Source organism: Astyanax mexicanus, chromosome 15 (assembly GCF_023375975.1).
Source record: "Astyanax mexicanus isolate ESR-SI-001 chromosome 15, AstMex3_surface, whole genome shotgun sequence".
In the NCBI taxonomy this organism is placed as follows: domain Eukaryota; kingdom Metazoa; phylum Chordata; class Actinopteri; order Characiformes; family Acestrorhamphidae; genus Astyanax; species Astyanax mexicanus.
In genome coordinates, this window is record NC_064422.1 from 15924021 (window position 1) to 15936754 (window position 12734).

At 39.3% G+C, this 12734-nt stretch overlaps 1 protein-coding gene across 3 annotated transcripts in view; it reads left to right on the top strand.

Annotated features, from left to right (window-relative positions):
* Positions 1 to 12734, top strand: part of LOC103022911 (zinc finger MIZ domain-containing protein 1) — an 87286-nt gene that overhangs the window by 44858 nt on the left and 29694 nt on the right. For all 3 annotated transcript variants that reach the window (XM_049464485.1, XM_049464483.1, XM_049464484.1), the window contains exons 2-4: positions 419 to 558; positions 3145 to 3258; positions 5434 to 5539. In XM_049464485.1, coding sequence (XP_049320442.1) covers positions 490 to 558; positions 3145 to 3258; positions 5434 to 5539 — 289 coding nt within the window. In that variant the 5' untranslated portion in view covers positions 419 to 489. The remainder of the gene's footprint in view (positions 1 to 418; positions 559 to 3144; positions 3259 to 5433; positions 5540 to 12734) is intronic.

The following is a 12734-nucleotide window of genomic DNA, read 5'->3' on the forward strand; positions in this document are numbered from 1 at the left end:
CGATTTTTAGTTCACTACATAATTTGAACAGACAAACTGTCCCTTACATTGTGCCAAGATTTCTTGATGAATGGACCAATAGAAACTCTTTAAAATGACCTGAAATAAACTCTTCCATTGAAAGTTCAGTAGGTTTTTGCTCTCCTGTAAAATTGCTGTTTTGTAGATACATGTTTTTTATTGGACAGCGGCGATATGAAAATAATTATTTGGACGGGTAAAGAAATACTTTTGCCAATATTGTGTATTGTATTATCTTGTTAGAGGTCCATAACAGACATATACAGATACAAAATATCAGGGTTTCTAGGCACAATATTGAGTAGTTGGGTAAGAGTTTGTATCGCTATCAGTTTATCCGTTGTGTTTATTAGACTACATGTAATGTTTAATGTACTCTCTCTCTCTCTCTCTGCAGTGTACATGGCTGGTGGGTGTTGATGGCAGGCCGGTAAAGGCCTGAGTGTAAACAGCTGCAGCAGCAGCAGTATGGCCTCCTTTAACTCTATGGACAGACACATCCAGCAGACCAATGACAGACTGCTCTGCATTAAACAGGTAAAATCACACTCTAATACACTACATATCCAAATACTGTATTTTACTTGTGAACACCTCTCTTACTGAATGCATTCAGCTACTTCAGGTGCCACCCATTGCTGACACAAATGTGAACATGCACACACAGCCTGTCTAGTTCCTGTAGAAGAGAACTACTGCCAATAGAATAAGACTCTCTTTGGAGTCAGTCAGGTTGTAAGGAGCAGTAAAGCCACTTTGCTGAAGTGCAGCCTAATACAGGAGTTTCAGTTTAGTTCTCCAGTACGGGGGCTGCTTAGTGATAGCTCTTTTGCCATTCAGTGGTGAGTATTATCAGCCTGTATCTTGCTGCTAACCCCGGCTAAGACTGCTGGAGCAGCATTAGCATTAGCTGCTAACCGTGCTAAGCGCTAGCTCTTTCACCGTTTAGAGGTGAGCATTATCGGCCTGTAGCCTAGTGCTAACCTCGGCTGGCACTGCTGTAACAGTATTAGCATTAGCCGCTAACTGCGCTAAGCGCTAGCTCTTTAGCTTTTGGTGAGAATACCGGACTGTATTCTGCGTGTTTACAGTGTTAAAACAAGCTACGAGGGCTGAACCGCTAGCTAATATCGCACTGGAACACTCAGGCTTTCTCAATGTAGGGCAGTTAATGCTGCTGCACCCGTTGGAAATCTGTAAATGTATGCTTACTGTAAATAAACAGAAGCACTTTACTCACTCAAATAAACTGTTTTCAGGAGAGATATCTGTGTAGATTAAAATCCAGCACTCATTTGACTATATAAGAAACTTTTTTTTTTTAAGAATTACAGTTTTGTTTACTTAAATTAGCTTAGCTTTACAGATTTACAGCTAAATTGAAAGGGAAATATGGCGACACCCCTATTCCTTACTAGTGTCTCATAATGTGCCTCATAATCCGGTGCGCCTTATGTATGAAAATAGATCAGAAAATAGACATTTATTGATAGTACACCTTATAATCCTGTGCACATGATAGTGTGAAAAATAGGGTATATAAATAAACAAACCTATTGGCACCATGCCTAATGCCATGTGTGGGCTAGAGGGGTATAAAGCACCCCAGTATTGAGGTGTGGTGCAGTGGACCAATGCTTTTTGGAATAATGGGCTTAATCCCATACTTTTTTGGATTGAATTAGTTAGAGACTTGGAGATGAGGTGGGGTGGTGTTGCTGAATGCAATCAAATCCTCACAGCAATGTCGAAACTAACGTCGAAGAAAGTCTTCCCTGGACAGTAGAGACAGTTAAAGAATAAGCAAGTGTCCCAATACTTTTGTTCATAATGTGAGGTCTAGCACTAATCTTTACATTTTAATAATAGATTAGTAATCAATAGCATTTTTTTAAGAATCAACACAGTATTGCAATATTTTGATATATTGGTATTTTTGTATACCTCTTTTATTGGAAGCAGTGTCCACAAATACTATTGTACATGGATGCAGATACAAATTTGAGTTGTGTGTGTGTGTTTTGCTGATACCTGGTGTATGGCGGCTGGGATTTGCTAGTGCAAAGGAACATCTGTTTGATGTCAATGCTGCACACACACACACACACACACACACACACACCCTCTGCAGCATGCTGGTAGTGCAGTCACTCAGGATTTGGCATCTGCCAGAGGCGTCTACATACACTCTGTTATGGCTTTCATTGAAGCATAAAAGTAGAGCTGAATAACGCACACACACACACACACACGCCAGAGAGAGGGTAATCAGTTGCATGATGGGTGGGTGTGATGTTTCTGCATGTGTTTGTCCTCCCACGCTGCCCTTTGCTGCCCCCGACAGGTCACTAAGTGCACAACGTGTCTGCTCACACACTCACACACACACACTTTAACTCGTTTGGCAGATTTATTGCAGCATGCTGGATGGTGGCGCCAGCCTCAGTGACTTCCTCTGTGTGTGTGTGTGTGTCTTGTGTTACACTGTCGTAGGGATTAGCTTTTGTTACATCAGAGCATGAAAATGAAAAAATATATATATAATAATTAAACATACAGTGGTGTGAAAATGTGTTTGCCCCCCTTACAGATTTCTTGTGTTTTTGCATTTTTGTCACACTTACAACTTTGGTTATCTTTGTCTGATATTAAAGATAGTATGACCAAAAAAACAACAACAAAATCTGTAGGGGGAAAATACTTTTTCACAGCACTATATATTAAATGTCTGTGCCAAATGTCACAAGACATGGGAACAGTATCATGTCTGTCCCTTGACTTTTGCCTTGTGCCATGTGATCTCCTGCATTGAATGTGGGTGTGAGTCGCTTGTGTGCTCAAATGAATAATTAAGGTCAGACATCATTACCACATACTGTACTGCAATGCACTGACCACTGTGGGTGGTAATGCCTCCTGTGACGTATTCCTGGTACCGACATGACACTTTGGGTCGAGTTAGGTTACACACCTGCACTTTACCACTTCAAAAATAGCATATCAGACTGCACTTCAACTCCCATAATTCCCCTGGCCTTGCTATGCGCACGCTGGCCAGTGGTTAGCCTCACTCACAAGAAATCACCTCACAATGACATATACATTGTTTGTCTTGTCTTCTAGCACTTACAGAATCCGGCCAATTTCCAGACTGCAGCCTCTGAGCTGCTGGACTGGTGTGGAGATCAGCGGGCGTTTCAGAGACCCTTCGAGCAAAGCCTTATGGGATGTCTAACGGTAGGAGTTTTCTCTTTCTGCATAATTGTACATAGATTTAAGATGAAATGTTTAACTACATTCATTTTTAATGTGGGTTTGTGTGTGTGTGTGTGTGTGTGTTAGAGACTGTGTTTAGGAGAGATAATAATACACTTGGCTTTGTGCCGGAACTCTGAGCTGGTGAAATGCATCATGGGATTGTCTTTACTAAAAAGCATACATCTGACCCTGCCTTCAAAATTGACGTAAAATAAAGATGCTGCCCATAAAGGATCATATGCTTCCTACTAAATTGCACCATCCTTTACTTAGGAGTGTGCCTATGCTGCCTGAAAATGCTGCCTAGTTAGGCAGCTTCCTTCAGAATGGAACGCAGCTAGTGCCTGTGTTTCTATACACTATACATTCCCCAGAGTTCCACACTCCCATTGCTCTCTAAATCTGATCACTTTCTAAAAGCTACAGTAATTATAGGCTAAATTAGAGAGTGTGTGTACAGCCTTCAATTACAGTCCAACACACCCCTCCCAACATGTTTTAGAAAGTTAATTAGACTACATACTTTCGTATATATCACTTTCCTAATGTGGGTTTGTGTGTGTGTGTGTGTGTGTGTGTGTTAGAGACTGTGTTTAGGAGAGATAATAATACACTTAGCTTTGACAGAGTGTAAACTTAGACACAAAGCAGACGAATTTAGAAAGTGTGAGTGTTTGTTCGTGTGAGTGTGTGTAAGTCAGTGTGCTGAATTCATTGCTAAGATCAAGGATGCTTTAAATAAACACCTACATTATGCAAACTTTGGACAGAATGCAATTTGCAATAAAAAAGTTATATTTCTTAAATTTACTTTGACTTTTATCTTTTCCCATTCTTCCTGCAAACATGCCATAAGATTTGAGACAGTACACGTTCCTAGATTTTTCATTTCAAAATTCTCCACACATTCTCTATTAGGGACTCTATTGCAAGCCAGCCATTAAAATGCCTTTGTAATGTATGCAGTCTTGTTGAAAAATGCATGGACGTACCTGGTAAAGCAGTAATCTTGGAAGCAGCATAAGTTACACTCTTACTGTATTTTTCATAGGGCGGTCAACATTAAAGTGTTAATGCACGCAATTAATTTAAAAACACATTATTATTTTTTGAACACAATTAATTATGCCCCCAAGTTTGACCCTAAGTTCCACTGTAATCTGCCCGCCCATTCAACATGCAGACTTTTTTCTGCAGCAGGTCGCTTGTGGTGAGAATGTGATCTAGTCTCAATTGCACCCATCTATCAAATATACTTCTTTTTAATTGAGCTAAACTGCTGATAAGGCACAGTTTCATCTGATATATAAGCCAAATAATATACTGCTATGAACAAACACTGTCTCTGCTGCTCCTTGCTGTTTACACACGCAGTCTGTGCAGCATTCACTGCTCACATTTGCACTGCGCGCCCCATTGCAAACATTTTTGCTCCTGTGCCAGACAGCTCTGACCAATCAGAGGAGACAGCCTGCTCATGTGTTTTAATCGTGCGAGTTTTTGTGCGTTTAGGTTATGCCTGTGTAAAATCAAACTAAACAGATGGAGAATAGAAACAAACACTACAGGTGTGAAAGCACCCTTTTAAACTCAAGCAAATTAAGTTCTAATTTAGAAATGCATTCTTTATTCCAGTGCCCCACTTTGGCTTTATCTCCCCTCAAATAAACAGATACATAATAGTATTTTAATTGACTCATATAAGTATAATTGCATTTTACATTTCTTACATTCATTTTTTTATTTACATTTAAATATCCACTATAAAAAAACTTGTATCTTTAGAAGAACAAGTGTGATTAATCGCAGTTAATCACCACGTTTAAACAACATGTGGACATTTAAATGCCTTTTAAATCTTATGTTTATCTGTTTTTCTATTGTTTTTAGAGATGAAGGACACGGCAGAAATAATTGCTGACTAATCGAAAAAATTATCATCAGATTATTCGACTCCCAAAATAATCATTAGTTGCAGCCCTACACTGAATTAAGTTAATTTGTTAACTGAAAAACCAAGGGCTCCTTTACATTATGTTATATGGGCTGCAGAGGGAGGAATTTTCAAATTGCTTAAAATCTTTCTTTGAGGAACACTGTTAGGAACATTTTAATTTACCCTTAATTCTCTCTCTCTCTCTCTCTCTCTCACAGGTGGTGAGTCGGGTATCTACTCAGCGAGGGTTTGATATGGATCTGGGCTACAGGCTGCTGGCTGTTTGTGCTGCAAACAGGGACAAGTTCACCCCCAAATCAGCAGGTACGATTCAGCTGGTTCCCTGACACTCTGACTTCACAAAACTTTTACTTCTAAAACTTCTGGCAGGATTCTGTTCTTATCAGATTCACCTGCTTCATCCATTTGATTATTGCCAAATAAAAATAAGCATGAAGGGGTGCCGAGTGGCCCAGCGGTCTAAAGAACTGCTGCTCCCTCTGGGTGGGTAGATGGCGCTCTCTCCCCACATCAATAAAGGGTGATGTCCGCAGCACAAGTCGTCTGTGAGCTGGTGTATCGGAACCGAGTCACTGTGCTTTTCTCCGAGTGTGCTGTGATGCTACTTGACAATGCTGCATCAGCAGCAACTCGAAAAGAGGTGGTGGCTGACTTGGCATGTATCGGAGGAGGCATATGTTAGTCTTCGCCCTCCTGGTGTTGAGGCATCACTAGTGATGGGGGGGAGCCCAAATAAGTGGGTTGGGTAATTGGCTGAGCAAAATTGGGGAGAAAATGGGTGAAAAATAGAAAAAAATAAAATAAAATAAATAAGCATGGATTTTGTCATGTTGTCAAATTTGCAACCAGACTCTGTGCAGAGAGACAAAAGGCAGAGTGTTAGCAAGAGAGTTAGCATGCACCAGTGGCGATTAAAAAAAGGAAAAATAATGTTTTAAACACTAATTATACTCGGTACACTCAGACTTCGGTAAAAAGATGGCAAAGAACTTTGTACTGAGTGTCAAAGAGTTTTCATCATACTAAAGCCAGCCAGCAGAGGCACTACACCTGTGGTGGCTTCACTCAGATTTTGTGCTGTCCATGCTTTTATACAGTCATTCCATCCATTCAGAAGCTCCTGAAATTTCAGCGTCTCAGTCTGTTTTAAAAGAGTTAAACTGGTGAAGACAGCTTTTCCCACAGAGGTCATTGGTGTCACAGAGATTTCATCTTTGTTCTGATTTAAGCCAGCGGAGGATAATTAGCTGTAATTGCTGTGTTTACTGTGGAGATGGAGGTGTCTGCCTTATCGTCTGAGAATGTCTCCGACCTCAGCAGCAAGTTCTAAGTCACCGCCAGACTGTTTGTGTTGTTGTGTGTCGTGGAACGTCTGTGTTTTAACTCAGAGCAGAACTAAAGCACAACACTGTGGTTCAGTGTGGTTCTGTCTTCATTAGAGTCTTGCAGAGACTAGTCCTGGAGTTTCCAGCTCCTCCTGTCTTCTCCTCTGGACCATTATGGCCATATCCCTCATAAAGTAGATCTTTAACTAAAGCCATGTTTTTAAATCTCTACATTTTTTCTGTAGCTCAGCTCTGTGGAGTCAAATGCTCGTCTCACTCTGTCCTGCCTGGAAAGAAATGAGAACAGCACTTTATCTGAGGAGCTCCTGTTGCTGTTCCATTCTGTATAAGTGTTTTTAGCTGAGCACAATAGAAAAACAACAGCAAAAATATATTAATACTCTAGCTTGAAGGATCATTTTAATGCACACTGAATTAAATTAATTTGTTAACTGGAGAACCAAGGAAAGTTTGGCTGATTTTAATACTGTAATGCCTTGGCTTTAAAAATAACATATTAAGCTGTGTTAAGGTTGGTGGCGTATCTCTTTTTAAGGTCTATTGTTTGCATTTTTTAGCATTTTTTCTGCTAATGAAGTCTTCAGTCTTCAGATGTCTTCATATATTGTGTAATTTTGTGGGACAAAGTAAAACCCAATACTAATCAAAGTCTTAATTTAAAGCCTTAGTGTTTTATATTAAATGTACACCTAAGAGTACAGTAAGACTGTCACAAATCTATATAAAAGCAACCAGCTTTTAAAAAATAAAAAATAAGAATAATAATGATGAAAATGAAAACATTGTGATAACATTGTGAAACCATCAGTATCTTAAAAAAACATTGATATACATTTTTTGTTTATACTGCCCAGCAATAGGTCAAAGGCACAGTTGGGGTGAACGTGTAGTTGTGGCGAACAATCGTTTGATGCAAAAGTGTTGTTGGAGTGAAGCTATGGTTGGGATGAACATATGAATATGAGTGAATATGTGTTTGAAGCAAAGGTGAAGTTTAGGCTTAAGCCTAGTTTGTGCAAAGAAGTGATGCTTTTGTTGAGTTCAAGGTGTGTTTGGAGTGAAGGTGTCCTCCCGGCTAAGTCATTTTTGTAGGTTGGGGCCAAGGCATGTTTGAGGTGAAGGTGTTGTGTAGGTGAAAGTGTGGTTGGGCCTAGGTGTGGAGGTTCCAGTGAAGGTGTGGTTGGGGATAGGTGTGGTTGTGGCTCAGGCATTTTGTGGCAAGGGCATAGTTTTAATGTTTTAAAAATCCTTATAAAAAAACTTTTTATTGAAAAATTAGCAATTCAGTGACTAGTAGTGAATCTCTCAGTAGTGAAACTCTTTTGATGAATGAATCAGAAAGCTTGTGGTGAGATTGCGGTCTGTTAGAGGAGCCGATGGCCGAGCTGTGCTCTAGACAGTAATTAAATTCAGTGTTCCTTCAGATAATGCTGGCAGCTAATGCATTTAGCGTGTCTGCCAGGATCACTGGACGCCCTGCAGAATTCGATCACAGTTCTGATGACATCAGTGAGGAGAAAAATTACATCCCATTAACAGGACATTTAACATGTGCAGATAGCTAGCAGTATATATATATGTATAGCACATCCACATGGTTTGAGGAGAGTGTGTGATGATGTAGGCCTACAGTTAGCACCGTTCTTATCAGGCCCGTAGCCAGCATTGTGATGGGGGGGGGGATCTTTTTCCCCCAAAAGTGGACTTCATTTGGCTCTCTACTCCAATGCCCCCTAAATACACGAGCACACTTCAAACCTTTTAATTTAGACATATTTTATTTATTATAAGTTTGTTGTGAATCTGTTGTTGCTGTCCTTATTTGTTCGTCTGTTGCTCCCCACTGTTAACATAAATTTGATATAAATGTAAGTGTTCCTCAAACTTCCTACATCTGTGATGTGACTTCATTGTCTGTCTCTGTTGCTCACCCCAGTTGTCTGTTGCTTTGTTCCATTGTCTCTGTTGCTGCCCTCCATTGTCTGTCTCTGATGTTGCTGTCCTTTATTGTCTATCTCTCTACTATTGACATAAATAGATAAGAATTACTTCATTAGGAACACTATCGGTATGGTCATTAAAACTTAAACATGAATTAATAATACTATAAATTGAAGTGTTCTGTCTCATTAAAATCTTCCTATAACTGTGCTGGGACTTCGTTGCCCCCCACACCCCCCCCCTCCCCCTCCCTTCAGCTCGCTGAACTCGGCGCCTGATTGGCTGACAGAGCTCATTTGCATACCGTCTGGTCTGTGAGGGTCTGCTGATTCATTAGATATGCGTGGATTCGTGGAGCGACCAATAATCCGCTTTTAATAACGCGTTAAAGTTGATATTATTTTTTTCTGCCTCAAATTATTTCAAGCACTGTTTGGATATATGTGAGAATTACTGGTGACTGGATTGATGGATTTTCTTAAGTTTGGAGGCGTTTTGAAGGTAAGAGTGTGGGGGAAGCGCTGGAGGGGGTTGGGGAGTTGGGGAGTGTCCTGAGGTAAACACAAAGCGAAAGACAAGCAGATTTAAACTCTAAACACAGTTCCGTAATCCGGAGAGGCAGACGGTTCGAATGGTGTATAACATGTCCGCATTCAATCAAATATGGACATACGAAAAACGTAAATATGAAAATAATATTTCATAACTTTCATAAACCAGGCATATTTTGCCCTAAATGTTTATTTTCTGAAAGGAGATACGGCTAAATAGGCTAGATAACTGAAAAGCTTTAAAATGGCATATTGGGTGTCTACATTGAACCTATAAGTATTCATAAACACAGCCAGATATTAAATATGATATTTTTCTGGCCCGCCGGCGGGCCAGGGCGTGTTAAGAGGTTAACCCCCTTTTTACACGTCTATACTGTATTTTATATATGGCCTTAGGAGCAACAGGCATGTTGAGAGTAAAATACACCCTAGCTTGATCGTCAGAATTGCAAAGTGAGTGACTGAATGTTATTGTCACTTAACCTACATTTCTTAAAAATCAACTAAAATCCAGACTTTGGAGTTATCGCAATAATAACAGTAATAATCCGGTGTTACATGTACAATATACTATTGGGCTAAGCCGAGCCCGGCACTTTTAACGCAGGGGAGTTGTAAAGAAATAGAAGACCTGCACTCAGCAGCTTACCGATTTTGGGCCTTTTTTTGAACAAGTCACCAATATTTTGGGACAATGTTACCGCCGTTTTCTTCCGTTTTCGCTCCTTGTCTTCTTTTTTACCGATTTTCTCAAGTAACTTTCCCCTGATTCTTATTCTTTCCACAAGCTAAGAACAGAAATGGGGGAATTACCGCCACCTACTGGATTGGTGTAAAACAGTCTGAACAAAATGTGTAAAGAGAAACATTAACAATTTTTCTTACTCGTCACTTCTCTGGGGGCAGGCGGGGGGGGGATTGGGGTGGCTGAGGGGGGGTTGTGGGGGATGGGGGGGGGATCGAACGAACCCTTCGATCCCCCCTGGCTACGGGCCTGCTTATAGGTGTACTTCAGGTCAGCATGTCAATTTTCTGCCTGATATCTTGAGGATCTCTATTCAAGCATTCATTAAAAAGGTTCATGTTTGATCAGAAACTTTACTGAAAATCCTATTTGTATTGTGATAGAAAATATTTTTGAATCTGCAACTGTCAAAATATAATGCATAAAAATCATAAAATTCTTGCTTTACTAAATAAAAAAATATATATTTTATTGATTAAAATAAAACAGTTCATGTCATCCGAACTTTTCGATTCTTTACTGTTTATGTCTATTTTCATATTTAAGAAATTGTATTGATTGCTGTTACTGATCTGAAATTATTAAGTGGAGTAGAAAGTGAACAGGCAGCCCTCAAAGGTTTGACAATGTGAATAACTTATTTTACTGCAGCGAAAAAAGTGTTTTATATCACCTACACTGTGAGTCCCGTGAGGTGGTTGTAGGCTCCCATCACTTATTAGCTACTTTAATTTCATATTCTGGTGTAAAATTACGAAGGAAACATTTGTTAACTGAGCAACTATATATGGGGTTTAGATGGGAAACCATAAATTAAACTTTTAACAAACTGTTTCTTTAAACTTAAAACTTTCCGATTGCAGTGATACACTATATGGTCAAAGGTATTGGGACACCTGCTAATGTAATGTTTCTTCTGAAATCAAGGGTATTAAAAAGAGTAACTATCAAAGTAACTTTTTCTACTGCCCAATGAAGACATTTACATTCCGTATTTGTGTGTGAGTCATTGCTTATTGCCTGTGCATAGATTAAATAGATAAGATAGATTAGACAGACAGACAGACAGACAGACAGACAGACAGACAGATAGATAGATAGATAGATAGATAGATAGATAGATAGATACTAGGTTCAGTAATGAGAGCTTTGACCCTATTTTAGCATTCTATAACGCATTGGTCTTTTACACTTTGCACAGATTGATTTAGGGGCGTGTCCTCTGTCTTTGGTATCGTGACGTCCCAAAAAGTCTGCTTTGCGCAGTTCGAAATACACAAAAGGCATGTACTAATTCTCTTGGGCGTAACATGAAATAAACCAATCAGTGTGCCAGTAGTCATTCCCTTTAATGCTTTCTTTGCTGTGATTTTAGCGTGTTTGTATTTTAAGAGCGTTGCGCTTTGTGCATCTCAGCAGCTCATTTAAGGGAAGAACAATGTTATTTTATTCTTTATTGTGTTTTAGTTGATGTAAAAGCTGGGTTTGCAACTCTAAATAATCTTAGTATGCAAAAGCCCTGTCATACTAAATATTGTGTAGGTTTATATATGTATATATGACATTTAATGTATTAATAATTAACAACACAGCTTTATGTAATGTAAAATAGTAAATACATTGTGTACAATAAATACATAAATAAGTGCTATAAATGTAAAAATCCTCTATTTGCATTATTTTGATTAAATAATATTAATCAAGCACACACTACTATTTTAGTGGAAATAACTGATAATTCCGTTAGATTATTCAAATAATCAGAATAAACAAACGGATTAATCAATAAAAGACAAGACAAGCATATTCTTCGTACGTGTACTAAAACCACAGACAGAATTTGACATTTAATCATAAACACATATAAACTACAAAATAGTTGATTTGGCCTTGATGTAGATGGTGGTGCTTTGCCTGTCTTACCAGCATATGGCAGTGCCCTCTGAGAGCCTTCTTGGCCTTTCAGACACACACATACATACACACACACACACACACACACACATACGCGGTCCTACAGTGCACCACCCTTATTGCAGGCATGTAATGTGAGCCATCTCTTTCTCTCTCTCTCTCTCTCTCTCTCTCTCTCCCTCTCTCTCTCTCTCTATACCCCTCCTTCATATCTGCTTTCTCCTCTATGAAGTAGCTGTGACCACATGAGCGAATGCATCATAATGTTTTAGCTTGCGACTGAGTGTGTGTGTGCATGTAAGTGTGTGTGCATGTAAGTGTGTGTGTGTGTGAGTGATGCTATGGATCATTAGGCAGACAAGGAGAAATAACATCTGCGTTCATCCCAGGTGAGAAAATCTACATTAATTTTCTCAGCCCCCCTTTGTCTCTCTCTTTTTCTCTCTCTCTTTCTCTCTCTATGTCTCTCTCTTCAGTGACCCTGAATTTGATTGTTTTACCCTGAAAGGCTTATGCATGAATAATAAATAGATTGATAGATGAGCTTCTGGAGGACAACAGAAGTGAGAGAGAGAGTAGATGTGAAGATGATGAATCAGCCACACCAACCTCTAAGCATTAGAATTAATGATAATTAAATACAGCATGCTATAATATTAATAATAATATTAAATATAAGATGCATTTGTTTTTGGTAAGAGATGCTGTTTTCCTGGTGTTTGGCTGTGAGTTTGAATTTCTAACATGCTTGTTGTATTGTTGTTACTCTTTACTATCTACTACTGCGTAAATATACTCAGTAATTCTCAGCATGCAGTTATGTCTTAGGAAGATATGTAAATGATTATAGGTGTGGTCTGATTAGACAATGGGTTTTGCCACAAGAGGGCATTAAAATGCTTCCCCCACTGCCTCATAAAAAGGCTCTTAGAGGCTACTTTTGGGTAGTGTTCCTCTTGGTGAGAGATCGTTGACTGTTAGACATGCCTCTACGACAC